The sequence below is a fragment of the Suncus etruscus genome, chromosome 15 (assembly GCF_024139225.1).
Source record: "Suncus etruscus isolate mSunEtr1 chromosome 15, mSunEtr1.pri.cur, whole genome shotgun sequence".
Taxonomy (NCBI): domain Eukaryota; kingdom Metazoa; phylum Chordata; class Mammalia; order Eulipotyphla; family Soricidae; genus Suncus; species Suncus etruscus.
Genome location: NC_064862.1, coordinates 59,369,659 through 59,396,791, shown reverse-complemented (window position 1 = coordinate 59,396,791; position 27,133 = coordinate 59,369,659). Strand labels below are relative to the sequence as shown.

The following is a 27,133-nucleotide window of genomic DNA, read 5'->3' as shown; positions in this document are numbered from 1 at the left end:
ATGCAATGATACCCAGAGGCCTCACCAGGCTGTACAGGAGTCTTAGGACTGAGGCAGGAAGGCCCAGGCAATAGCGAACTATTCCAAATACACAGCAAACCATCTCTGTCTATTAAGCAAGCCAAGTCTCCCAGCCAAGTAGCAGGTCCACAGTGAGAGGAAGTTTTGCCTCACAGAAAGTTTAAACTCAGGCCCAGAGAGATAGCACAGCGGTGTTTGCCTTGCAATCAGCTGATCCAGGACCTAAGGTGGTTGGTTCGAATCCCGGTGTCCCATATAGTCCCCTGTGCCTGCCAGGAGCTATTTCTGAGTATACAGTCAGGAGTAACCCATGAGCACCACCGGGTGTGGCCCAAAAACCAAAAACCAAAAAAAAAAAAAAAAAGTTTAAACTCCCTATCCAGGGTATTTGGCTTTGAGCAGAGCCAAGTCCCTGACAGCTCTATCTGTCCAATGGCCATATTCTCTGGTCACTATGTAGCCTCGGCATTTCCTTTCGAAAGCTGAAGCCCCAAAGGAGATAACCCCAAGAGTATCTTCTTCTGGGGGGATGGGCAGGCCGAGGGCATTCATGATGGCAGCCATGTTCCCCAACAGGCCTTGGGCCCTGAGTCTTGCAGCACCAAGCTGAGCCAGAAGGACAGGACTGCCAGGGTTCAGGTCGCTTTGGTCATCCCCCACAAGCTGAAGGTGCTGGCTCAAAGCCAGGAAGGCTCCTTGGGCACGGCCCAGCCGCTCCCCATCATCCAGGGCATGCCAGGTCTTGAAGGAGACGGTAGCAGGAGGCAGGCTGCGAAGCTGGAGCTCAGGGGCTGAGAAGCCAGGTTCACTAAAAGGGCTGCCCTGGTACTGGAGCTGCATGAGCAAACAGAGACAAGAGTGAGCACAGAAGGGTTACTGGGGCTCCCCCCTGAATTTACATCTGGTCTCTTTTTGGGGGAGGGTCCACACCTGGCAGTGCTGAGGGGTTATACCTGGCTCTAGGCTCAGAAATTGTTCCTGGCAGGTTTGGGGGACCATATGGGATGGTGGGATTCAAACCACACCACCGTCCTTCTGCATGCAAGGCATGCATACCTCCATGCCATCTCTCCGGCCCCACATCTGGTCTTTTTGAGATTGAAATCTTCCTAAGGATAGTTGCCATTCCTACCCCTAAGATGAGGTAGGAAGACTGGGCTCTGTTGGATTCTGACTCAGCCTACTCCATGTATATATTGCAGGACTTTGAATCATGGCATCAATGACTCCCATATGGCAGAATTAAAAATATTGTCAGAAGGAATATACGGGACCAGAGCAATAGTCCAGCATTTGCTTTTCAGGTAGCAGACTTGTATTTGGTTTCCTGATCACTGGCAGGGACCACTTAGCTTTCCTGAGTGCAGAGTTAAGAGTACTTAACTGAGGAGCCTGAGAGATAGCACAGCGGTAAGGCGTTTGCCTTGCAAGGAGAAGGACGGTGATTCGAATCCCAGCATCCCATATAGTCCCCCAAGCCTGCCGTGGGCAATTTCTGAGCATGGAGACAGGAGTAACTTCTGAGCGCTGCTGAGTGTGACCCCCCCCCCCAAAAAAAAATAAAGAGTACTTAACTGAGTGGTAGGTGGTAGGATGTTTGCCTTGCATGCGACAACCCGGGATGGACCTGGCATCCCATATGGTTCCCCGAGCTGGGTGCAGAGCCAGGAGTAACTCCTGAGCACCACCGGGTGTGACCCAAAAACCAAAAACAAAACACCACAACAACATATATAAAGCAAGTAGTCTGCACCTGGTATAGAATAAGGAAATGATAAAATAAGGGAATGATAAACCACTTTAGTTTGGGGCCAAATATAACAATGTTCAGGGATTACTCCTGGCTGGCTCTGCATTCAGGAGTAACATCCTGCAGTGCTTGGGGAACCATATGGGATGCTGAGGATAAAACCAGCATCAGTTGTATGCAAGGTAAATATCCTTTTCACTGTACTATCACTCCAGTTCCTGATAAACCACTATTTTATTATGAAGGCTGTTACATTATTATATTTATAACCTAAATAAATTATTAACAATAAATTCTCAGGCTGTATTACATTTCTATATAATTTATTTATAACATTTATTTGTATATGTTTATCAATTTGTTATAGTGAATACTAAGTTTAGTTGAGTGCCTGCCTAAATTCTCACAATTCCACGAACCTAGACCAAGAGAATCTTTTTTTTTGGTGGGGGTGGGGTACACACCTGTCAAGTACTTCAGGACTCACTCCTATCTCTAGACTCAGGGATCATCACTCCTGGTGAAGCTTGAGACAATATGGGATGCCAGGGGTCGAAATCAGGTGGGCTTCATACAAGGCAAGTGCCTTATCCTCTCTTCAGTCCCAACTCAGAGAATCAAGGTTTCAAGGTACAGACAAAAAAAAACCCCAAATGATAGATCATTGCCTAGTTCCTCACCCTTTTTACAAATTAAGGTGCAGGGTGTCCAAGGATACCCAGAAAATGATGGCAGATATGGAACTAGAAATTCAATTTAGGAACTTCATAAGGGCCTGAGATCTAAACTGGTGGAAGAAAACAGACTCCAAAGCTTCCAGGAGTCAGGCAATTGTGTCACTTTGGGGATAGGCAGGATGAGGCTGCGGATGGGAGGGAGGAAGTTTGGCCAATAGCTATGGGTCCATTTCTGGCAATATTCCAAATTTGAACAAGCATTTTAGGACACAAAATAAATGGTGGGCCAGACCCAGGCAGCAAGCTGCCAGTTTGAATTTGTAGTCAATTAAAGGGTATAGACTGGGGGCTAGAGCAATAGCACAGTGGGTACAGTGCTTGTCTTGTGTGTGGCCCTCCAGGGTTCGATCCCCAGCATCCTCATATCATCTCTGGTGCCCATCAGGAGTAATTCTTGAGCAAAGAACTAGGAGTAAACCCTGAGCACCACCAGGTATGGCTAAATAAAACAAAATTAAACAACAGCAGAAAAGATGATCACATGGTGCTCAGGGCTTACTCCTAACTCAGTGTTCAGGGATCACTCTTGGTGGTATTCAGGTTTGAGTGTTAGCCACATGCAAAGTGTGGCTAACCCCGGTGATGCCCACGGGTTACTCCTAGCTCTTTACTCAGGAATTACTCTGGCAGTGCACAAGGGACCATATGGGATTCCACGATTCAAGTCCAGGTTTCTGGCTACATGCAAGGCAAATGCTGTACTCCAGCCCTCAGGGCCAGCTCCTTCCCCTCGTACTATCTCTCAGAGGGTCCCCACGATTGTTTTTTTTTTTTGGAAGATGAGGATAGTGAGATTATGAGAAAAGAAAGGATTGCCCTTGGTCACCCAGTCATCATTTGTGTGTCTGTGTCTCCTGTAGCCATTGAGGAGCCATTGAGGGATCTTCTCCTGCCCTTGCTCTGCTTTCCCTATCCAGGGCTGAACCTGGAATACAGGACTCCTCTCCCCTGTTGCCACTCACATATGTCTGTAGTAATGTTGATGTGTTCTTCTGCATGTAGAGGGCCAAGTTGTAGGCTTGACTGATGGGCTCAGCAGGAGAAATGGGGGCCTCCAGACTCAGGGGTGACAGCAGCAGGGTCAGCAGACAGAAAGGGACTGGCAAAAGAAATCAGAGGTCCAAGGTCAGCACCAAGTCCTTGACCCAGCCTGTTACACTCTGTACTCAGATATCTCATGGACTATAAACATGGTAGCTCCAAGCCAGGGCAGAATTGCTGTGAACTAGATTATATTTTGTTATGTTTTGATTTTTGGCTATACCAGCAGTGCTCAGGGCTTACTCCTAATTCTGTTTTCAGATATCACTCCAGGCAGGATTGGGGGTATATAGGTTCCTGGGGATCAAATCTGTGTTTTCCCAGTGCAAGGTAAGTGTACTATCACTGTACCCACTGTTCTACCACTCTGATCCCTAGATTAATTTAGTCCAGAAAGTTTTTCTCCAGACCCATATATTCAACTTCCTGCTTAACACTTTCATCACTGCTCAAGGGCTACTCCCAGCTTTGTGTTCAGGGAGAATAGTTGTCTTGGAAAAAAAATTGAGGTGCTGGTGATATTCACACTCAGTCTATTGCATGTCAAGCTTGTGCTCAGACTTTTGGATTATCTTTATGGTCCCTAAATTGTTATTTTCTTTTTGATTTTTGGGCCACACTCACTGATGCTCAGGGGTTACTCCTGGATCTGCACTCAGAAATCACTCCTGGCTTTAGAGAACCATATGGGATGCCGGGATTGAATCTAGGCCAGTCCTGGGTCAGCCGCATGCAAGACAAACACCCTACCACTGCACTATCTTTCTGGTCCCATTAATTGTTTGTTTGTTTGTTTTTGGTTTTCGGGTCACACCCAGCAGTGCTCAGGGGTTACTCCTGGCTCAAGGCTCAGAAATTGCCCCTGGCACAGTTGGGGGATCATATGGGATGCCGGGATTCGAACCACCATCCTTTTGCATGCAAGGCAAATGCCTTACATCCATGCTAGCTCTTTGGCCCCATAAATTTTCAATTAAAAGTGTTTAAAAAAAGTTGGGGCTAGAGCAGTGGTGCTAGAGGTAAGGCATCTGCCTTGCAAGTGCTAGCCTAAGATGGACCGAGGTTCAGTCCCCCGGTGTTCCATATGATCCCCAAGTCAGGAGCGATTTCTGAGCGCATAGCCAGGAGTAACCCCTGAGCATCACTGGGTGTGGCCCCAAAAAACAAAACAAAAAAGTTGGGGCCAGAGAGATAGCACAGTGGTAGGGCATTTGCCTTCCATGCAGCTGATACAGGACAAATGGTAGTTCAAAACCCAGCATCCCATATAGTTCCCGATCCAATCCTGCCAGGAGTAATTTTTTTTTTTTTTTTGGCAGGCACAGGGGATCATATGGGATGCTGGGATTCGAACCACTGTCCATCTGCATGATAGGCAAACGCCTTACCTCCATGCTATCTCTCCGGCCCGCAGGAGTGATTTCTGAGCACAGAGCCAGGAATAACCCCTGAGCATCGCCAGGTGTGACCCAAAAACAAACAAACAAATAAATAAATATGTTAAAAATCAAAGAAATTGAGCTGTCAATTGGAGAGGCAACTTGAGCAAAGTAATGTACCCAGGTTCAATCTCCAATAACTCATGGTTCCCTAAGCACAACTCTTGCCCCAAGCCACATGTGCACAACACACAGCACACACATATTCACGCACATACACAGACTCACAAACATGCATTCACATTCAACACAGACACGTACGCTCACATACACACAGGAGATGAAAAAATTGATGCCATAAATATGATTCAAAGTAGAATCCAGCACCACGTGGTCCCCAACATCCTCCCTTAATAACTCCCTGATCACAGAGCCAGAAGTAACTCCTGAGTATTGTAGGTGTGGCCTGAAAACAAGAATAAAAAAAGAAAGATGCAAGGCCGAGAGATAGCATGGAGGTAAGGCGTTTGCCTTTCATTCAGAAGGTCATTGGTTCGAATCCTGGCGTTCCATATGGTCCCCGTGCCTGCCAGGAGCAATTTCTGAGCGTGGAGCCAGGAGTAACCCCTGAGCACTGCCGGCTGTGACCCAAACACCACAAAAACAAACAGAAAGAAAGGAAGGAAGGAAGGAAGGAAGGAAGGAAGGAAGGAAGGAAGGAAGGAAGGAAGGAAGGAAGGAAGGAAGGAAGGAAGGAAGGAAGGAGGGAGGGAGGGAGGGAGGGAGGGAGGGAGGGAGGGAAGGAGGGAGGGAGGGAGGAAGGGAAGGAAGGAGGGAGGAAGGGAGGAAGGAAAGGAGGGAGGGAGAGAGGAAGGAAAGAAGGAAAGAAAGAAAGAAGGAAGGAAGGAAGGAAAGAAAGAAAGAAAGAAAGAAAGAAAGAAAGAAAGAAAGAAAGAAAGAAAGAAAGAAAGAAAGAAAGAAAGAAAGAAAGAAAGAAAGAAAGAAAGAAAGAAAGAAAGAAAGAAAGAAAGAAAGAAAGAAAGAAAGAAAGAAAGAAAGAAAGAAAGAAAGAAAGAAAAGAAAAGAAAGAAAAGAAAGAAAAGAAAGAAAGATGCTGCTTATCATGGATTTTCCAGCTTGATTTGCAAATCAATACCACAAAACCATATCATCACTTCCCACCTGTTAGAATGACTTCTCAAAATGTTAAGGAACAAGAGATGTGGATAAGTCTGTGGAAAGGGGGGGGGAATGACTGTGAAGAGAAGAGTAAGGGGTTCTGTGGGTAGGAGTGGAAATGGGCACAGCCACTGTGGAAGCAGTAGGTTTAAGGGTTTCTTTTTAAAAAAGGATGAAATGAGACTGGAGTGGTAGCCCAACCATAGGCATTTGCCTTGCACATGGCCAACCTGGGATGGACCTCGGTTCTATCCCTCACCTCACTGTTAATTAGTTCCCTGGCTCCTCACGTGTGCTCAGGAAGGTTTTTTTTGTTTGTTTGTTTGTTTGTTTTCCCACTAACCGCCTCCCGCCCCCCGCTGCTCAGGAAGATTTATTGAGTATTTGGATCCGCCAGGCACATTCTCCTCCCTGTGCACACTCTGGAAAGCAGGACTAGTTACATGGGGGAATGCGTATGAGCATCTTCACTTTGTGTGAACATTCTCTGCTGCCAAAAGTAGGGCCCAGTTAGGTTTCCCCCAACTACAGGAGTCTCAGAAAAGAAGGGAATTTCTGGGCTGGAGAGACAGTACAGCGGCTAAGGTACTTGCCTTGCACACAGCTGACCTGGGTTCCATTCCAGCCTCTCAGATGGTTGCCCTAGCACTGCTTCCATCCTGGGTCTACCACGAGCAAGGCAAACACTCTACCACTGTGCTATCTCTCTGGCCCCATTGCTTGCTCCCTTTCTGTCCTGAGTTCTCAGACATTCCCACCTAATGAGCAAAGCCAGCTGTGAAGGTCCATTCATTCATTCATTCATTCAGCAAACTTGGCTGACTGCACTCACCTATACCCTAACCCCTTGTGCTTCTTCTAGATCGCAGAGTATCTAAAGAATGAAATTTTCGGGGCCAGAGAGATAGCATGGAGGGTAAGGAGTTTGCCTATCATGCAGAAGATCATCGGTTGGAATCCCGGCATCCCATATGGTCCCCCGAGCCTGCCAGGAGCGATTTCTGAGCACAGAGCCAGGAGTAACCCCTGAGCGGTGCCAGGTGTGACCCAAAAACCAGAAGAAAAAAAAAAAAGAATGAAATTTTCACAGCTGTACCCTCAGTGCTCATTACCTGGCACTCCAGGAACAGATCCCGGAGGAGTAATGAGCACAGCCTTCTAGTAGGTACCTGACAGATGCCAGGGCAGTGGGCAGGGGAGCCCCAGCAGTACCCACCCATGTTGATTGTTGGTCTCAGCCGGGGCCCCTACTCACCCAGCTGATTACTCATGCTCTCCTTTTGGCGTCTTCCTCTCTGGTCTCCAGTAGCTCTGTGACACCTATCCCAGCCCTCAGGTGGCTTTATACAGGGCTTGAGCCCCAGGGCAGCTCAGGGAGGAGGGAAGGGTTGTGTGAAGTTCCCAGAGGCAGGGGACAGGCAGGGAAGGGGAAACTGAAGTGACACCCTGGGCCTCTGTGGCCCCCAAACTCAACCTTATACCCTGGTTGCTGGAGGGAGAGGGCAAGGGCGGGGAGGGATTATAAGGGACAAAGGGGCCGCCCTGCTCCCTGCTGCTCCGCACGTCCTGAGATCTAGTTTCTCCCTGGAGGCGGCCTCTGCCCGCCCTAGCTGGACCTAGGCATTGGCCCTGGCTCTTGAGGACAAGAGGGATGGTGCGTGGGCAACACCCCCACACCCAGCTGCATCCACAGATCTACATCTACACCTGTGTTGGCATGTGGCACACCAGACACGCAAACCTTCTTCTCTGTATTCATTCATTCTAGTCCATGCGTGGCGCAGAGCTGGTCACATAGATGCCCACCTGCAGGACCTTGATCCTGGACACACCCACACAACAGACCTGACGTGACTCTGCGAAGAGCCCTGTGGCACACAAGACAGGCCAGTGTGTGGAGTGTGGACAAATGGGGGGCTAGTCTGTCCCTGACAGCAGGAGGATAGGCTGGGGTGTCTGCTGCTATGGCAGAGCACACGGAAAACATCATCAGAGGAACCCACAATGCCTTAGTAGAGGTGGAGGGCCAGGAGACAAGCCCTGGGCTTTTGCCCTCTAGAATTGTCTACTTGGCCAGGCCTATCCCTTCCCAGATCTCTGACTTCCACCCAACTGGATCTGGAATAAAACCAGCTCCAATTTCCCCCCCCCTCATGGGGACTACAGCCCCCCTATATGGTAGGAAGTACAGTTGTGGCTCATTGACTTAGCTCTGTACCCCAGCAGATAGCCAGGGATCCCTCACTGGACAGGGAAAAATAATAACATGGCCAGGCTCCAGCCTCACTTCTGTGCATAGCCAGTGAGCACTGACCAACATGGGAGCTGAGAGATGGAACCAGGTCAAGGTGCCTGCCTTGTGTGAGGCCAACCAACCCTAGTTCAAATTCTGACACTACATATGGTCCCATTAGAGAGTGAATATGTGCACATGCAAACACACACACACACACACACACACACACACACACACACACACACACACACAGTGAGAGCCTGGCAAGCTCTAATATGTCTTCTATAGCCAGGAAGTCTGTCCTCTGCTGCACCTCCAAACCACAACTGTCACCCTGCTCCTCTGCTGAGGAGCAGCCCTTCGTGAGCACACACTATTAAGGAGGGTAAACAGGGCCTCAGTGGCACACTATGCAGTACCTCCAGGTTCAATCCCTGGCACGACATGGTCCCCCTATTCCCAGGAATAGTTTCTGAGCACTGCCAGGTATGAACCCCCCAAAATATTTACCTCAAAAGATAATGCCAGATATTAAGTAAAATACATTTGCAGGAAGGTGCAAGCCACTATGAGCACCATCACCTACTATGTGGTTCCCACAAAAATTGAGCTAGTGAGGGTGCACGGGGTGGGGCTAGTACCCAAACCAGACATCGGGTCAATCCCTGGCTCTCATCACATCATCATCCTCAACAATAACAAAGTAAAGGGGCAGGGGGTCAAAACCAAAAGATCCTAAAGTGGCAAGTGCTAAGAAGTCAAAGCAAATTGATGCAATTAGCAGCTTTTTGGGTCACATCCGGCAGTGCTCAGGGGTTACTGTTGGCTCTATGCTCAGAAATTGCTCCTGGCAGGCTCGGGGGATCATATGGGGTGCCGGTATTCGAACCACTGTCCTTCTGCATGCAAGGCAAACACCCTACCTCCATGCTATCTCTCCAGCCCCACCAGGAGTAATTTCTGAACACAGAGCCAGAAGTAACTCCTGAGCACTGCCAGGTACAACCCAAAAATCAAAGCAGAACCAAAAAAAAAAAAATAGACACATGAAAGAGGAAAAGAAGAGTTCTAATATGGAAGACCCTAAATCAGAGCTGGGGGCTGCCAGGATTGCAGACAGGGCTGGTGCTGGGCAGGCAGTGATGTCAGCGGATTAGATGAGGTTTATTGAGCTGGTGCACTGAGGCGTGGACCAGGCTCGAGAGTGGCCCAGAGGAAGAGGAGAAGGGAAGGCAGATACTCGATCTGGTGCTATTCACAGGTGGACGTGTACCTGGAGCCAGCCTCACCCTCACCCGACGCCACCACCTCCTACTTCTAGGATTTGGATTTTCTCTCTGGACTCCATGTGTCCATCACAGCTGGAGGATTTGGTCCTCATCCAACCAAGGCCCAGCCAGCTTTATGTGTCCAAGGCACCCGTAGGACAGAGGTCATTAGAGGTCAAGTGCCATCCTGTCCTGCCCCCACCTCGAAGTTCATCCCTGTCTCTGCTTGGTCTCTCCAGAAACTGGAGCCTGGGGAGCCCAGCAATTTAGGAATCAGCAGACCCACTTTCTAGTCTTCCTTTGTCCCTGGTTACTGATAGACCAGTTACCCTTTCCAAACTGTTTTGTTTCTTCAATGGGAAACTGAGATCACAGACCCACTGGGTCAGGAAACGAGTTCAAAGGGCTTCACCTGAAAGACCCTCAGGAACAAATTCTGATGTTTCTAGTCTTCTGAGCACAGTGCCTAGAATCAGCTCTAATTACTATGGTGTGTGACCCCAGAATTGGAATTTTAAAAAGCATAGGGGGAGGCTTCGGGACAAGCAATGTCCCGAATTCAGAGGGGAGGTTGGTGAACTATAAAGAAAGGGGGAGGATCCAGGGCTCCTTTGTCCCTCCTGATAACCCCCTGCTTTTTCTTAATTCTCAGTCCCCAGAGAAAAGTCCTTTCTGGGCATTCTGCCTGCAAGGCCTTCCTGTCCCCAGGTCTATGCAACCTTGATTTTACTCACCTGCTACCTTAGCCCACAGTCCAGGTCACAAAAGCAGCAGGGCCCTGACATGTCACATGTCATGACAATAACACTGACATGTCACTGCACCCAGCACAGCCTTTCTCAGAACTCAATTCCTGTGCCTGCTCGGTCAAGGCCTCCCCTTGGTTCTCCACTCCTCAGGTGTCTCCCACCTACTTACTGTCACCTTGCATAGCCATTCAAAGCTCCCACAACAGATAAAGACTGGTCATCTGCCCACCCTGCTTAGGGCAGCTGGGAGAAAGGACAGAGTGTGATGGGTCCAATTGGGGCTATGCAAAGCCAAGCCCAGAATCTGACCTGCTGGGAAGTGGCAGGTCCGCACCACAACCTGACAGGGTGGCATGAAGAGTGTGTGATGGGTGTTGGTGTGGGGGTTCACAGAACCATTTGTGAGTTCTCTGCATGGGTCCAGAGGGTGTTGAGATGTTACATCCTTTTTTTCAGCCCCACCTCCTTTTCCTTCTCACTGACATTTCTTTTTTTAGTTTGTTTTTGGGCCACACCCCGGTGATGCTCAGGGGTTACTCCTGACTATGCGCTCGGAATTGCTCCTGGTTTGGGGGAACATAAGGGATGCCTAGGTTAGTGCATGCAAGGCAAACATTCTACTGCTTGCACCATCACTCCGGCCCTCTTTTTTTCTTAACTTTATTGATTGATTGGTAGGTTGTTAGGTCACTCCCAGCGGTGCTCAGGGGTTACTCCTGGCTCTGCAGTCAGAAATTGCTCCAGGCAGGCTCGGGGGATCATATGGGATGCCAGTAATCAAACTGGGTCTCTCCCGGGTCAGATGCATGCAAGGCAAATGTCCTATGCTGTGCTATCTCTCCGGACCCTCACTGACATTTCTTGAGCACTTTTGCTCTAAGTTCTCTCTGTATGGTAATAACTCATATCATCTTAGCAAAAGTCCCTGAAATAGATTTCCCCACTTTATACATGAGGAGACAGTGGGGGTCATGCAGCATCAGGGATGGAGCCCAGGTTAGGGCCTTTGCTCTTCCAATATCTGCACCATCTGTCCCAGAGTAGGTAGAGGACCGGACAACACAGACCAGTGGGAGACACACATGCTCAACTCTTCAGCCAGCTCTTAGCAGCCTCTGGGGATAGCAGCTTTTGCCTGGCTTTGTTCTGATTCATGAAGAGGGCTGGAGCTTCGTGCCAGGAACAATCATTGGAGATATTGAGGGTGTTAGTTTTTTTTTTTTTTTTTGGCCACACCCAGCGGTGCTCAGGGGTTACTCCTGGCTGTCTGCTCAGAATAGCTCCTGGCAGGCACAGGGGACCATATGGGACACCGGATTCGAACCAACCACCTTTGGTCCTGAATCGGCTGCTTGCAAGGCAAATACCGCTGTGCTATCTCTCCGGGCCCCGAGGGAGTTAGTTTTAAAACTGGAGAAAAAAAGTACTTCCTTGGGCCCGGAGAGATAGCACAGTGGTGTTTGCTTTGCAAACAGCCGATCCAGGACCAAAGGTGGTTGGTTCGAATCCCGGTGTCCCATATGGTCCCCTGTGCCTGCCAGGAACTATTTCTGAGCAGACAGCCAGGAGTAACCCCTGAGCATTGCCGGGTGTGGCCCAAAAACCAAAAAAAAAAAAAAAAAAAACAAAACAAAAAACAAAAAACCCTAGAGAAATGGACTGGAGAGATAGTACAGAAGCAGGGTTCTGTAACTGTACCCCATTTGATTTCTAGAGTCCTGCCAGGAGTGATTCCTGAGCACAGAGCCAAGAGTAAGCTCTGACCACAGCCAAATGTGAACCCCAAAAGAGAAAAAAGAATTTTAATGTTATGGTTGGCTCAGTGGTGCTAAGAGCTTACTCCTGGCTCTATGCTCATGAATCATTCCTGGAACACTCAGGAGTGTGTGTAGTGCCAGGGATCAAACCCATGTGAGGCAAACTCTCTCTCTGGCCCCTGGATAGGGAAGATTTGATCCTGGCACCACATGGTCCTCAGAGCACTGCTAAAACTGACCCTAGGTAAATAAATGGTAAATTATAAATAAGCTCAGAGGAAGTGCACCCATAGCATGAGGCTATCTTCCATTCACTAATTCCTTACTGAATTTTTTTTTTGCCACACCTAGTGATACTCAGGGGTTACTGCTGGCTATGCACTCAGAAATTGCTCCTGGCTCGGGGGACCATATGGGATGCTGGGGATCGAATCCAGGTCTGCCCTAGGTCAGCCGCGTGCAAGACTCTACTGCTGTGCTAACGCTCTGGCCCCTCCTTACTGAATTCTTTTTTTTTTTTTTTTTTGGTGGTTTTTGGGTCACACCCAGCAGTGCTCAGGGGTTATTCCTGGCTCCAGGCTCAGAAATTGCTCCTGGCAGGCACGGGGGACCATATGGGACGCTGGGATTTGAACTGATGACCTTCTGCATGAAAGGCAATTGCCTTACCTCCATGCTATCTCTCCGGCCCCCTTACTGAATTCTTGCTCTGTGACCTGAACTTCTTCCAAAGTGCTGCATGATCTAATAAATAAGGCTCTACCAAACCACAAAACAACCTTAAACTAGGCTCAATTGAACACTATGATGGAGGTTAACTAAACAGTAAGTAATGGAACAGAAGAGAAAGACTACATACAAAGAAGAATTTATATTTTACATCAAAATAAAAATCATTTCAGGGGCCGGAGAGATAGCAAAGAGGTAAGGCGTTTGCCTTTCATGCAGAAGGTCATCGATTTGAATCCCGGCGTCCCATATGGTTCCCCGTGCCTGCCAGGAGCAATTTCTGAGCATGAAGCCAGGAGTAACCCCTGAGCACTGCCGGGTGTGACCCCCCCAAAAAAAAAAACACACACACACACACAAAAAAAAATCATTTCAAATGAGGGAGGATATGGATAAGCTTTAAATTAAATAAAATACAGAACAGCTGGAAAAGAGTCTAACTTAAACCTCTAGACAGGTTTGAGTTAAACCCTGTAACAAATGCACCTGGAGTCCCCCCAGATCCCTTCACTAGCACCAATCCCTTGCTGGCATGAGCTTAGTCACAGGTCTCTTTAATCAATAGCAAGGACCTGCAGGGGTGGACAAGCTACTATTTGCTACAAAATCCAGAGGCTTCTGGCTTTTCAGCATCTGGAAGGCACAGCTGAATGGTCAGCTGAAGGGAACAGTGCTCCGCTCCTTAGGATGTCAGCCAAGTCCTCTTCAACAGTGGGCTGACCACACTGCCCAGAACACAGATGCAGAATCAGAGAATGCAGGCCACATGGGACCTTCCTGTTTAGCATTACACCCCATAACTCCTGGGGGAATTTATTTTTCTTTTGGGTCACACCCTAGAGTGCTCAAGGGTTATTCCTGGCTCTGCACCCAGGAATCACTCCAAAAATAGCTCAGGGATCATATGGGATTCAGGGAAATAAACCTGGGTTTGCTAAGTGCAAGACAAGACCCTTCCTGCTGTACTTTTGCTCCAGTCTCTCCTAGGGATATTTGGCTCGGTTTCAAGTCTTATGGGTTAATGATTCTGGAGTTCTCAGAGAGAACATGAATAGCACCACCAGTGAATTTGAGTCCCCATAAATTTGAACTCCCCCTGTGCCCAGTCCCTTTGGTCTCACACTAATAGCCCAACAGACAGAACTTAAAAAAACTGTCAGGTCAGTAGATCTGGCCATTAGCAGGAAACAGGACTGGTTCACAGTGGGGCAGGCAGGAACCAGGCTGCACTTGAGTACTCTATCTATCAGCCCATCTCCAGAACCCTGGGGGCTGGAGAGATAGCATGGAGGTAGTGCATTTGCCTTCCATGCAGAAGGTCGGTGATTTGAATCCTGGCATCCCGTATGGTCTCCTGAGTCTGCCAGGAGTGATTTCTTTTCTTTTTCTTTTTCTTTTTGGTTTTTGAGCCACACCTATTGACACTAACGGGTTATTCTTGGCTATGTGCTCAGAAATCACCCCTGGCTTGGGGGGCCATATGGGACGCCGGGGATCGACCCGCTGTCTGTCCTAGGTTAGCACATGTAATGCAATGCTCTACTGCCTTCGCCACAGCTCTGGCCCCATGAGTGATTTCTGAGCACAGAGCCAGGAACAACCCCTGAGCTCCGCCGGGCAGGGGCCCTCCCAAAAATCCCCATTCTGGAGCCTGTTTCTTGTGAACTTGATCTGAGGCAGATCCCTTTCTAACACCATTAAAAATTAAATTGTAGGTTAAATCCACAATTTAGGCTGGAAGATTTAAGTGTGAAAATGATCTCTAAAATTACTAAGCAACAATATAGAATACTTTAAAAAGCTTGGGTTAAGCTAAGCCTTCTAGAGAATGGAACAAAGTGTAATACCCATAAGCTATAAAGGTATAAAAAAGGTGCTTAAGGGGCCGGGAAGGTGGCGCTGGAGGTAAGGTGTCTGCCTTGCAAGCGCTAGCGTAGGACGGACCACAGTTCGATCCCCCGGCGTCCCATATGGTCCCCCAAGCCAGGGGCGATTTCTGAGCGCTTAGCCAGGAGTAACCCCTGAGCGTCAAACGGGTGTGGCCCAAAAACCAAAAAAAAAAAAAAAAGGTGCTTAAACTCAACAACTTAAATTTTTTTTCTCTGTAAGTGCACCCAAATATTGCTCATGACTAGAGACTAATATTCTCTCACAGTATAGAACATGACTGGCTTATGTGTTCACTGATATTTTCATTCATTTCAGGATGATTTAATTGTTGGTTTTGGGTCACATCCAGCAGTGCTCAAGGTTTACTCCTGGCTTTGTGCCCAGGGATTACTCCTAGCAGGGCTAAGAAAACCATATGGTATCAAACCCAGGTTGACTGAGTACAAGGCAAGAGCCTACTCACTATCTCTGCAGAACCCAATTGATCTGGGTCAGAGTGATAGCACAGGTTAGGGCATTTGCCTTGCATGCAGTTGACCTGGGAGGAACGCAGGTTTGATTTCCGGCATCCCATTCGGCATCCCTGAGCCTGCCAGGAGCAATTTCTGAGTGCAGAGCCATGAGTAACCCTTGAATGCCACCGGGTATAGCACAAAAAAACAAACAAATACAAAACAACAATATGAAGAATCTATAACTTCATAACACAAGTGAAATGAAGAGTATCACAAAGTGAAATGAAGAGTATTAGACATTTCAGACTAACAAGAATTTCCTAAATAAAAAAAAAATTACATTAGGAGCCGGAGAGATAGCATGAGGTGAGGCATTTGCTTTACATGCAGAAGGACGGTGGTTCGAATCCTGGCATTCCACATGGTCCCCTGAGCCTGCCAGGAGTGATTTCTGAGCATGGGGCCAGGAATAACCCCTGAGCGCTGCCAGGTGTGACCCAAAAACTAAAAAAAAATCGCTCCTGGCAGGCACGGGGAACCTTATGGGATGCCGGCATTTGAACCAATGACCTTCTGCATGAAAGGCAAATGCCTTACCTCCATGCTATCTCTCCGGCCCCTATTGAACTGATTTTCCTATACATAGAATTATATTGTCTTGCCAGAGAGATAGCACAGCGGTAAGGCATTTGCCTTAGATGCAGGAGGACGGTGGTTCGACTCTTAGAATCTCAACTTACCTTGGAGAAACTCACTCCAGATTTGTTTCCAGATTTGAATGTGGACGAATGAGAAGTTCTTAGAAATACTAATTCCAGGAACTGGAGAGGTAGTATGGAGGTAAAGTGTTTGCCTTGCATGCAGAAGGTCAGTAGTTTGAATCCTGGCATCCCATATGGTCTCCTGAGCCTACCAGGAGTGATTTCTGAGCATAGAGCCAGGAGTAACCCCTGAGCAGCGCCGGGTGTGACCCAAAAACAAAAAAAAAAAAAAAGAAAGAAAGAAATATCAATTCCAGGGGCTGGAGAGATAACACAGCGGTAGGGCGTTTGCCTTGCATGCAGCCAATACAAGACGAACCCCAGTTCAAAACCCAGCATCCATATATTCCCCAGAGCCTGCCAAAAGCAACTTCTGAGTGCAGAGCCAGGAGTAACTCCTGAGTGCCATCAAGTGTGACCCCCAAAACCAAAAAAAAAAAAAAAAAAAAAGGAAATACCGGGGCCGGAGAGATAGCATGGAGGTAAGGCGTTTGCCTTTCATGCAGTAGGTCATCAGTTCGAATCCGCCTTCCCATATGGTCCCCCGTGCCTGCCAGGTGCAATTTCTGATCATGCAGCTAGGGGTTTCCCCTGAGCACTGCTGGGTGTGACCCAAAAACCACACACACACACACACACAAAGAGCAAAACAAAAAGGAAATACCAATTTCAAGGGGCCAGAACAATAGCACTGTGGGGAGGGTGTTTGCTTTATACTGGGTCAACCCTAGTTTGATCCCTGGTATCCCATATAGTCTCCCAATCACTGCCATGAGTAATTCCTAAGTGCAGAGCCAGAAGTAACCCCTGAACATCACTGATTATGGCTCCAAAACAAAACAAAAAGGCAAGAAAGAAATACCAATCCCTAATACATTGTGATTTCAGCCATGCCTGGAAGCTGAGAACTAAAGCAAGTGAAGAACCAAAATCAAAACATTCCTCAACAACTTGAGTATAGTTCTGGTGACAAGAAGCAAAGAGGAGGGGAGGTGTGTAAATCCAGGTTAAGAGGACAAATGATGTAGGGAAGAGTAAATCAGAATATGTACAGGTGTCAAACTATAATACACTCTAACTAAAGCTGATATAAAGCTGCAATGTTTCTTCAATATGTGTTAAAATTATAATGCATGTGCCTGAAACCTATATAAAGCTATAAATTAATGTTTCTTCAATAAAACATTAAAAAAAGATAAACCTGAGCCAGGGAGATAGCACATTGGTAGGGCATTTGTCTTCCACGAGGCCGACCCAGGACAAACCTGAATTCGATTTCCAGAATCCAAAATGGTCCTTTGAGCCTTCCAAAAAAAAAAAGGAAAGAAAAGAAAAAGACATAAAAAAGGATAAACCGGGCCCGGAGAGATAGCACAGCGGTATTTGCCTTGCAAGCAGCCGATCCAGGACGAAAGGTGGTTGGTTCGAATCCCGGTGTCCCATATGGTCCCCCGTGCCTGCCAGGAGCTATTTCTGAGCAGACAGCCAGGAGTAACCCCTGAGCACCGCTGGGTGTAGCCCAAAAACCAAAAAAAAAAAAAGGATAAACCAGTTCCTGGTGCCTGCCTCCAAGATTGAATAGGTTTCAGTGAGCTTGGACATTTGCTGTCATCCCCTTCCAGGGCAAAATACTAATTTTACCTGGCCAGACCTGCCCACATCTGGAAGGGAACAAAGAATTGCCTCAGAGATGGAGAGGGAAATTCAATGAGAAGCAGCAGGAGAGGTTGGCAGGATGGAGGATTTGGAAAAAGGTTGAGATGCTGGGTGGCTGAAGTAGCCTGCTTAAAAGGTTTAATCTTAGGAGCCACACAAGGTGGCTAAGGCCTTATTATTAATAAAGCTTCATGTCTCCTGAACTTGATTGCCTGTGGATCATTTCTTCACTACTACCTTGAACACTCAGACCTGACAGCTGAGGGGGTTGCAGGCAGGTGGCCCTGGCTGGCAGAGAAAGGCCTCACCATCCATCTCACCACCATACACAACCATCCAGAACTCTATAATTAATATGTATTTCTATAATTTGCATAGTTGTATAGGGGCTTGCAGGGGATTCTGGGTCTCTCTTTGAGAACCAACTGTTTTCCACACTAAATCAGACCATACAAAAGAGGTAGGAAAATAGTGGTAGATTAAAGACATCAGGAGAATTCAGAATGATAGTGCAGTGAATTAGATCACTGACACCCCATATTGTCCTCTGAGCCTGTAAGGAGTGATCCCTGAGCACAGAGCCAAAGTAAGTCCAGAGCATTGTGTGTGTGGCCCAAAGAAACAAAGAAATCTAGGAGACTAATTAATAAGATTAGTTTTCTATTGTGTGACAAACTTTCCCAAAATCTGTTGGCTTCAAATATTATTTATGGGTGGGGAGAGATAGTATAGTAAGTAAACATTGACCTTGCACACAGCTTACCCAGGTTTAATCCCCAGCAACCCTTATGATCTTCCAAGTACTGCCAAGAGTGGTTCCTGAGCCAGGAGTAACCCTGAGCACCCCAAAAGCAAACAGCTAAAACACTGTTTGTTCTTTTAGCCTCTGAGACTATGATCGTAAGGACTTCTTACAAGGAGTCCAGGGTCAGAGCTACAGCCACCTGGCACACAGACTCTGGCTCTGGGGCTCCCTCTCAGAGAGACAGCAGAGTTTGGATCCTCAATGGTTGAGGTCATGAAGGCCTCAGTCATTTTCTGGTTGTCAGCTAATGTGGCTATCAGTCCTTTCCTAGAGGCTTGGCCACCGAGTCTTTCTCAACATCTGCCTTCATGAGAGAAGGCAAAAAAAGCTAAAAGTGCAGAGAAGCTAGAAGTCACAGCTTGAGGGCCACATCCCAGTGAATCTACATGTCTTCACTGAATTTCATTACTGAAAGAGCAGGTCCCTAGGTCCAGTTATAAGGCAAGAGGAACACATTGGAGCCACGTATGAAGAGTTGGTTTGGATTTTAATCTCAGCCAACTATAGAGAGACAGATATGGAATAATACTGGGAAACAGACCTCCATCACTAAAAGGAGATATGAAGGATCATGATGGATTTGGATTTGACAAATATCTCCTACTTTTTGGTGGTTAGGGGCTATATTCAATTACTCTTAGGTCTCTGGCCCTGTTTTGCTTTTTTCTAATATTTTTGGTAACACCATGATTTACCAATTTGTTCATAATACATTTGTTTTAAGCATTAAATGTTCAAACACCAATCCCAGCACTAGTGTGTCCTTCCTTTCACCAGTGTCCCCAATCTTCCACCCACCACTCAAGCCTGCCTCCATGCAGGCACAAACAAATTTACTTCCTATTGCTTATTACAATACCAAGGCAAATGGAATGATCATAACAGGTCAGTTTGAAATGATTGTTCTAGCTCTCCATGGTGTTACTACAGTCAGTGTCTACAGATTTACTGGGCTGTTGTTGGTGCTTGTTGAGTTTTCTGTGTTGATTGTAACTTTCCTATCAGATTTTTTTTTTTTTTTTTTGTGGTTTTTGGGTCACACCCGGCAGTGCTCAGGGGTTATTCCTGGCTCCAGGCTCAGAAATTGCTCCTGGCAGGCACGGGAGGACCATATATGGGACGCCGGGATTCGAACCGATGACCTCCTGCATGAGAGGCAAACGCCTTACCTCCATGCTATCTCTCCGGCCCTCCTATCAGATTTTTTATGGGCTGACACTACTATGAAATATTATGGTGTTGTGGGCTCCAGATGCAGCCATATGGTTCAGGGTTTATAGGTTTAAATCAAATTTTAGGGGCTTGAAGTTAGATAAGTTTAAGTCACAGACCTAGTCATTTTCTGTTGAAGGGTGTATGTCAGTAGGGTGTGGTATTCACTGCTGTAGTTCATATAGAAAGAAGAATCTGCCCCCATCCCTTTCTGAGAAGGTCACAGAGGGATCAGGCTGGACCAGACTACCTGGTTAGCTAGTATCAGTGGCTATTACCTTTTTGGGGAGCTTGGTGGAAGAACTGTGCAATTTTTCTTCTTAGTTTTTTGTTTTTGTGGGGCCGGAGAGATAGCATGGAGGTAAGGCGTTTGCCTTTCATGCAGAAGGTCATCGGTTCGCATCCTGGTGTCCCATATGGTCCCCCGTGCCTGCCAGGAGCAATTTCTGAGCATGGAGCCAGGAATAACCACTGAGCACTGCCGGGTGTGACCCAAACACCACACACAAAAAATTGTACTTTCTTAGTTTTTTGTTTTTGTTTGTTTTTGTGCTCAGAGATTATTCCTTGCGTTGCATTCAGGAATTACTTCTGGCTAACTCTGGGGACCATAATGGGTGCTAGGGATTGAACCCAGGATCAGACATGAACAGTACAAACTACTTATTGTACTATCTCTCTGGTCCTACTGGCATTTAAAACACTTTCTCCCTTTTAAACACTGTGATTACAAAGTTGTTCATGATTGAGTTTCAGTTTTACAATGTATCTTTTACCCGTAAATATTTTCTGCCACGAATGTCTCCAATTTTCCTCCCCGCCTGCTTCTGGGGCAGACATTTAACTATTCTTTCTTTTTCTCTCTTTCATCCTTATTTTTTCTCTTTTAGACACTGTGTTTACAGTATTGTGAATGAAAGGGTACCATACCTATCACTTCATTCTTTTTCTTTCTTTCTTTCTTTTGTTTTTTTTTGTTTTTTGTTTTTGGGTCACACCCGCGGTGCTCAGGTCTTAACTCATGGTTGTCTGCTCAGAAATAGCTCCTGGCAGGCACGGGGTACCATATGGGACACCGGGATTCGAACCAACCACCTTAGGTCCTGGATTGGCTGCTTGCAAGGCAAACGCCGCTGTGCTATCTCTCCGGGCCTTCCTTCCTCCCTCCCTCCTTCCCTCCCTCCTTCCCTCCCTCCTTCCTTCCTTCCTTCCTCCCTCCCTCCCTCCCTCCCTCCTTCCCTCCCTCCTTCCTTCCCTCCCTCCTTCCCTCCCTCCTTCCCTCCCTCCCTCCCTCCTTCCTTCCTTCCTTCCTTCCTTCCTTCCTTCCTTCCTTCCTTCCTTCCTTCCTTCCTTCCTTCCTTCCTTCCTTCCTTCCTTCCTTCCTTCCTTCCTTCCTTCCTTCCTTCCTTCTTTCCTTCCCCATTTTGAGTCTTTGAGCCACACCCTGTGATGCTCAGGGTTACTACTGGCTATACGCTCAGAAATCGTTCCTGGCTTGGGGAGATCATATGGGACTCCGGGGATCAAACCAAGGTCAGTCTTGGATTGGCTGCATGCAAGGCAAATGCCTCACAGCTGTGCTATTGCTCCTGCCCAGAGTGATCAGTTTCAACTGTCATTGTCATAGTGGTCCCTTCTCTACCCTATTCCCTTCCACTATTTGTGCTATCATAGACTGGTCTTTCTGGTCCTCGTCTCTATTATCCCTGGATATTATTACCATGCGATCTTTTTTCTTTCTTTCTTTCTTTCTTTCTTTCTTTCTTTCTTTCTTTCTTTCTTTCTTTCTTTCTTTCTTTCTTTCTTTCTTTCTTTCTTTCTTTCTTTCTTTCTTTCTTTCTTTCTTTCTTTCTTTCTTTCTTTCTTTCTTTCTTTCTTTCTTTCTTTCTCTCTCTCTCTCTCTCTCTCTCTCTCTCCCTCCCTCCCTCCCTCCCTCCCTCCCTCCCTCCCTCCCTCCCTCCCTCCCTCCCTCCCTCCCTTCCTTCCTTCCTTCCTTCCTTCCTTCTTTCTTTCTTTCTTTTTCTTTCTTTTGAGGAGGGGGAATCACACCTGGCAGCGCCCAGGGGTTATTCCTGGCTATATGCTCAGAAATCACTCCCGGAAGGCTCGGGGGACCATATGGGATGCCGGGTTTCGAACCATCGTCCTTCTGCATGCAAGGCAAACGCCTTACCTCCAAGCTATCTCTCTGGCCCCCACGCTATCTTTTATTTTACTTGTATTCCAAACATGAATGAGATTATTCTATCTCTCCCTTATTTCACCTGGCACAATAGTCTCCATATCCATCCATGTATAAACAAATTTTATGACTTGATTTTTCCTAACAGCTGAGTAGTATTCTGGCCTGCATTTTCAGTTCTTTGAGCATTTTCTCAGCCTCCTGTGTTTATTTTGAATTTGGATAATAGTTAATGTCAATAAATTAAATTTGGGGCAGGGAAAAAAAAAATAAATAAATAAATTAAATTTATGTAAATTAAATTCATTGTATTACCTCTTTTTGGGGTTGTTTTTGGACCATGCCTGACTCTGCTCAGGGCTTACTCCTGGTTTTGCACCCAAGAATTATTTTTGGCAGGTTGGGGATCTATATGAAATGCTGGGTTCTGGGCCCAGAGAGATAGCACAGTGGTGTTTGCCTTGCAAGCAGCCGATCCAGGACCAAAGGTGGTTGGTTTGAATCCCGGTGTCCCATATGGTCCCCCGTGCCTGCCAGGAGCTATTTCTGAGCTGACAGCCAGGAGTAACCCCTGAGCACCACCGGGTATGGCCCAAAAAACAAAAAACAAACAAACAAAAAAGAAATGCTGAGTTCTGGGCTGGAGAAATAGCATGAAGGTAGAGCGTTTGCCTCGAATGCAGAAGGATGGTGGTTCGAATCCTGGCATCCCATATAGTACCCCGAGCTTGCCAGAAGCGATTTCTGAGCCTGGAGCCAGAAGTAACCCCTGATGCTGCCGGGTATGACCCAAAAACCAAAAAAAAAAAAAAAAAAAAAAAAAAAAAAGAGGCAGGATAGAAGGAAGAAAAATGAAGGAGGAAGAAAAGAAGGGAGAAACTAAGAAGAAAGGGAGGGAGAGGGGAAGAAGGAAGTAAATGAGGAAGGGAGAGAGAAAAAAAGGGAAGGAAGGAGGAAGAAAGGAAGTAGATTTCAGGCCAAAGGGAACATATGCTGAGCATATGCTTTGCATGTGGGAGACTGTTAAATGGCCTTCAGAGTACTACCAGGAGCAGTCCCCGATCCAGAAATAGTCATTGAATATCACAGAATATAGCTCCCAAAGAAGCAGGTAGATTTCAAAGGGTGTGTTGAATGATTTTTTGAAGGGGGTAATAGATCAAATATGTTTCGGAGCTTTTGCTCATCTTGGAAGAAGCCAGGAATCATATACATGAGACTTGGCTTTCAGGAGATGCTTTTTTCAGTCTAGTTGTAGTGATTCTCAACTCACCAGATTTAAGCAGTAGAAGCTTCTAGCTTGTGTGTAAATTTCTCACAAAGGAAACACAGCCCTTGGCACAGGTTCACATTTCAGAAGGGTCCAAAGGCATCTCTCAAGTTCCACTGTCTGTTCTCAGGCCCCCCCAGCTCCCTCCTTGGAGGCAATCTGGTTATTTGTGTTGTAACTTTTTTTTTTTAACTTTACTTTATTGAAACAATTGTGATCAACAGAATCCTTCATAGTTGAATTTGAGTTATACAATGAGTCAGGGCTCTTCCCACCACCAGTGTCAACCTCTCTTCACCAATGGTCCCAGAGTGCATCTTATACCACCATCCTTTGCCCCTGGCCTGCCAGTATAACAGGCTCCATTAAGTTTAGATTGTTCAAGTTTAGGTCCCTTGATTCTATTATCATTGACTTTGGCTTGGATATTTAGTTCTATCCTTATTTATTTCCCCGTCAATTCATCTAAAACCACTTGGCCCCTGACTCTCAGCCTTTCTTTGATCCTTTCTTCTTAGTTTTTAGAAGAAATGTGGAAATATGTGGTAAAATAAAGTAATTCGTGTCCCAAGATTCTATGGAAAAGGCAGGAGCCCCAATTTAAAAGATAAGAGATTAAAAAATGTGTGTGTGGCAGTTTTTGTTTTGTTTTGTTATTGCATAGGCACAGCAAAATATGGGGGAAATAAAAAGGAAAAACATTTGGCCTAAAAACAGGGAGACCTTACCCATGAAGCATCCTGGCATAAGACCAACTACAGGCTCCAGGCATACTAAATTGTCTAATCGCAGTCTTTCTCTGTGGTCCCAGTAAAAGTTCTTTTTTTTTTGTTTTTTGTTTTTGGGCCACACCCAGCGTTGCTCAGGGGTTACCCCTGGCTGTCTGCTCAGAAATAGCTCCTGGCAGGCACGGGGGACCATATGGGACACCGGGATTCGAACCAACCACCTTTGGTCCTGGATCGGCTGCTTGCAAGGCAAACGCCACTGTGCTATCTCTCCGGGCCCAGTAAAAGTTCTTAACAATCATGGTTGTCGCAGTCAGGTTTCTGTAGTTAGAGATCATGGTTTTTGTACAGATCCTATGTCAAAGTCAGGGTGACATGGAGCATTTTGTTTCATCTCATCATTTGATTTCTGAGCACAGAGTCAGAAGTAACTCCTGAGCACTGTCGAGTGTGACCCCAAAACCAAAAAACCAAAACAAAACAAAAACACAAGACAGACATAGAGAAAAGCATGAGCTCAGGGGCTCCCAGCCTCGTGGATTGAGCACCCTTACTATCCTGCATGTACAGTATTTATCTAGTGCTAATCAAGCCTAAATGGGTCTTTACATTACAAAGGGGATGTGTGAAGGGAAGAGGAAGCTAGAGCGAAAATCTGTGGATTCTTTTCCTCCAGAGATGGCAGACAAGAGTGAATACAGGGCCCTCATCAGCAAAGCTTTCTTTGCTGACACCTGCATGCAGGCAATTCAAATTAAGAAAATTATTTTTTGTTTTTGGGCCACACACAATAAAACTCAAGGGGGTTACTCCTGGCTCTATGATCAGAAATCGCCCCTGGCAGGCTTAGGGGACCATATGGGATTCTGGGAATCAAATCCGGTCTGTCCTGGGTTAGTCACGTGCAAGGCAAACGCCCTGTCTCCGGCTCCCAAATGAATTATCCTTAAATCATCTCTTTCCACTTTCCACAGACTATCAATTCTCTAGCTAAACATTTATTTCTTGGATGTCTTCTATACAACATAAAACAAACAGCAAACTGGGCAGGAGAGTTCTTAACCCAGGTTTGATTTCTGGCACCACATTCCTGAGCACAGAGCCTGAGAACTCCCGAGGTTTGGTCAAAAAGAAAACCAAAAAATAAAAAATAAATAAAACAAACAAAACATACAGTAACCTACACACACTAATCCTTATATTGCTTTATTCGTATATTTCTTTGATTTGGGGCACCTATTGGTATTTAGAGGAAAGTAAAGGAAAATAGGTGGACAAAACAGTTCTCGAGACGTCCTGAAGAAACTATGGGGGGAAGGGGCTGTGGCAAAGCTAAGTCTTAGTACATAAACCGACCATGCCCTGGACTCAACCCACTATTTCCTTATAATCCTGGAACCTCACTTCATGGAAGCTGGTGCCAACCCTTGGGACTGGGACTTGGGACTTCACAGCAGTGTGCTGTGGAAATTGATTTTTCTAGGCAGGGAGGAAAGATGGAGAAGGTACACAGGCAGTTCTGTTTTGCTTGGGTTTGGGTGTTTGCAGGATCTTTCCGAGCAGACTGGAAAGCTGTTGTGGAATTTGAGCGGCAGGTAGGGTCTTTAGTTAAACGGAGAACGGGCGCCCCCTGGGAGCCATACTCAGAATGGACACTCCAAGACCGAAGAGAAGGAGCCGCTAGTAAGGGCTGTGGAGCGGTGTGAGGTTCAAGATGCAGGTAACATGCCTTTACATTTGTTCTCACAGGGTAAGCTCCGCGAACACAGGGATTCGGGAACCTCTATGATGAACTGTGATGAAGCGCAAATGAGGAATTACTAACACACGCGTCCGAGGCCAGGGCCTAATCTTTCTTTCACGCTACATTTGTGAACATTATTTTCATATTCCTAAGTGTGGGCTGAAGTAATAAGATGGTATACTGGATAAGGCGCTTGCCTTGCACCCAATTCCGATCACCAGCAGCACATAGGTGGGTCTCCCGAGCTTCAAAGAAGTGACCCCTGAACGCAGAACCTTCCGCACGCCTCGCTGTGCCTGTTCCCAAACCTCAGAATTCGAATCTTCCCATTTATACAAGGAAAAACCTCTGAAGCCATATGTAATCTTTACCTCTCGGTGGAATGTCACTAAATCGTGGGTTTCTATCCCCCGGCCCCAGAAGGGTGATATCACAGATTTAGGAATTTGTTTTTGTTTGTTGGCTTTTTGTTTGCTTCACAGTCGGAATGCTCATGGCTTACTCCTGGCTCTGCAGCCACACCTCCCTGGCTATACACCGACTACTATACTATTGAAGCTTTTCTTTCAGTGCTGTCCTCTGAAATAGCATCCCGCTACGCAGGGAGGTGAAAATTTAAGTACACCCGGATCTCCCAGACGTCTTTCTCTCTTGCCCATCGCGATCTCTAAAGGATGACAAAAAATTCTCCCCTTCCACGAGTGTGGGCGTAGGACTACATTTCCCGGCAGTCGATCCGGTGGAGCGAGGAGGGAAGAGATTCTAGGTTTCTTCTGGCTTGCAAGTCGGCGTGTATCAGTGATGCGAATTTCAACAGCCCAAGTATTTTTTTTTCCAACAGATTTCAGGAAGAGACTACATCTCCCAGCATGCACTGGGTCAAGGGCTCATGACAGCCGGACATGTCAGTTGTAGTTCTTGCCCCAGTACCTGCAGAGAGCAACCCCACCGCATGGACTACAAGTCCCATGAAACCATCGCACTTCTCCTTCAGCCGCCATCTTTGAAGATTGCCCCCGCCCCTCTTCCCTTCCATTGTCTCGCTCGCTGATACCAGAGGGGAGCCCGGAAAACTTCAATTCCCGTCAGGCCCCGCGCACACCGGGACGGAGGAGAGGATTTGATATTCCAGGCGGGTAAGGCGCCCAAAGTGATAGAATGAGGCTCCAGGGAAAAAGCCATAGGTAGCCTGCCATTTTTTATTTTTTGATGGTAGTCTCCCTAACCTCCTGGCTATGTGTCGCACGTAAGGCCCTTTAGGAAGCTGGAAAACTACTGTTCCCATCGCACCTCCGAAGAGCGACTCCTTAGTCAGGTGGACGCCCCTCTTCAGCCATCTTGCTTGTAGTCCTCGTGCCGGTGCACCTTTCCATTGTTCCTGACAAGTAGACATGGCAGCGGTAAGGCGGCAGACGGACTGCGACTCCCGTCAGGTACCACACACGCGGAGGGTTGTGGACAGGAGGGCGTGTGAGTGCCTGGGAAGGAGGTCGGGTCCAAGAAGAGAGCCATCTTGTTTGTAGTCCGCGTTCCCGGGCCTCTATGCACTACCGCGGGAAGCCTCGGGCAGCGGGACTACAAATC

General features: G+C 47.0%; 1 protein-coding gene across 1 annotated transcript; it reads right to left on the bottom strand.

Moving 5' to 3' along the window:
- Positions 1-396: 396 nt before the first annotated feature.
- LOC126029880 (cardiotrophin-2-like) lies at positions 397-26,942 on the bottom strand. The gene is made up of 6 exons (XM_049788128.1): positions 26,840-26,942; positions 26,480-26,596; positions 7,914-7,975; positions 7,589-7,742; positions 3,471-3,607; positions 397-855 (listed from the first exon to the last, which is right to left on the bottom strand). The coding sequence occupies exons 1-6, from the start codon at positions 26,940-26,942 to the stop codon at positions 397-399; spliced, it is 1,032 nt and encodes a 343-aa protein (XP_049644085.1).
- Positions 26,943-27,133: the final 191 nt, after the last annotated feature.

What these genes read in the sequence shown, in the direction of transcription:
- LOC126029880 (XM_049788128.1), bottom strand. Translation starts at nt 26,942, where the DNA reads ATGTCTACTTGTCAGGAACAATGGAAAGGTGCACCGGCACGAGGACTA. An exon ending in CTCTCCCTCCAGCAACCAGG is followed by an intron (nt 3,608 to 7,588) that starts GTATAAGGTTGA and finishes TTCTTTTGCCAG; the next exon opens with TCCCTTTCTGTCTGCTGACC. An exon ending in CAACATTACTACAGACATAT is followed by an intron (nt 856 to 3,470) that starts GTGAGTGGCAAC and finishes TTGCTCATGCAG; the next exon opens with CTCCAGTACCAGGGCAGCCC.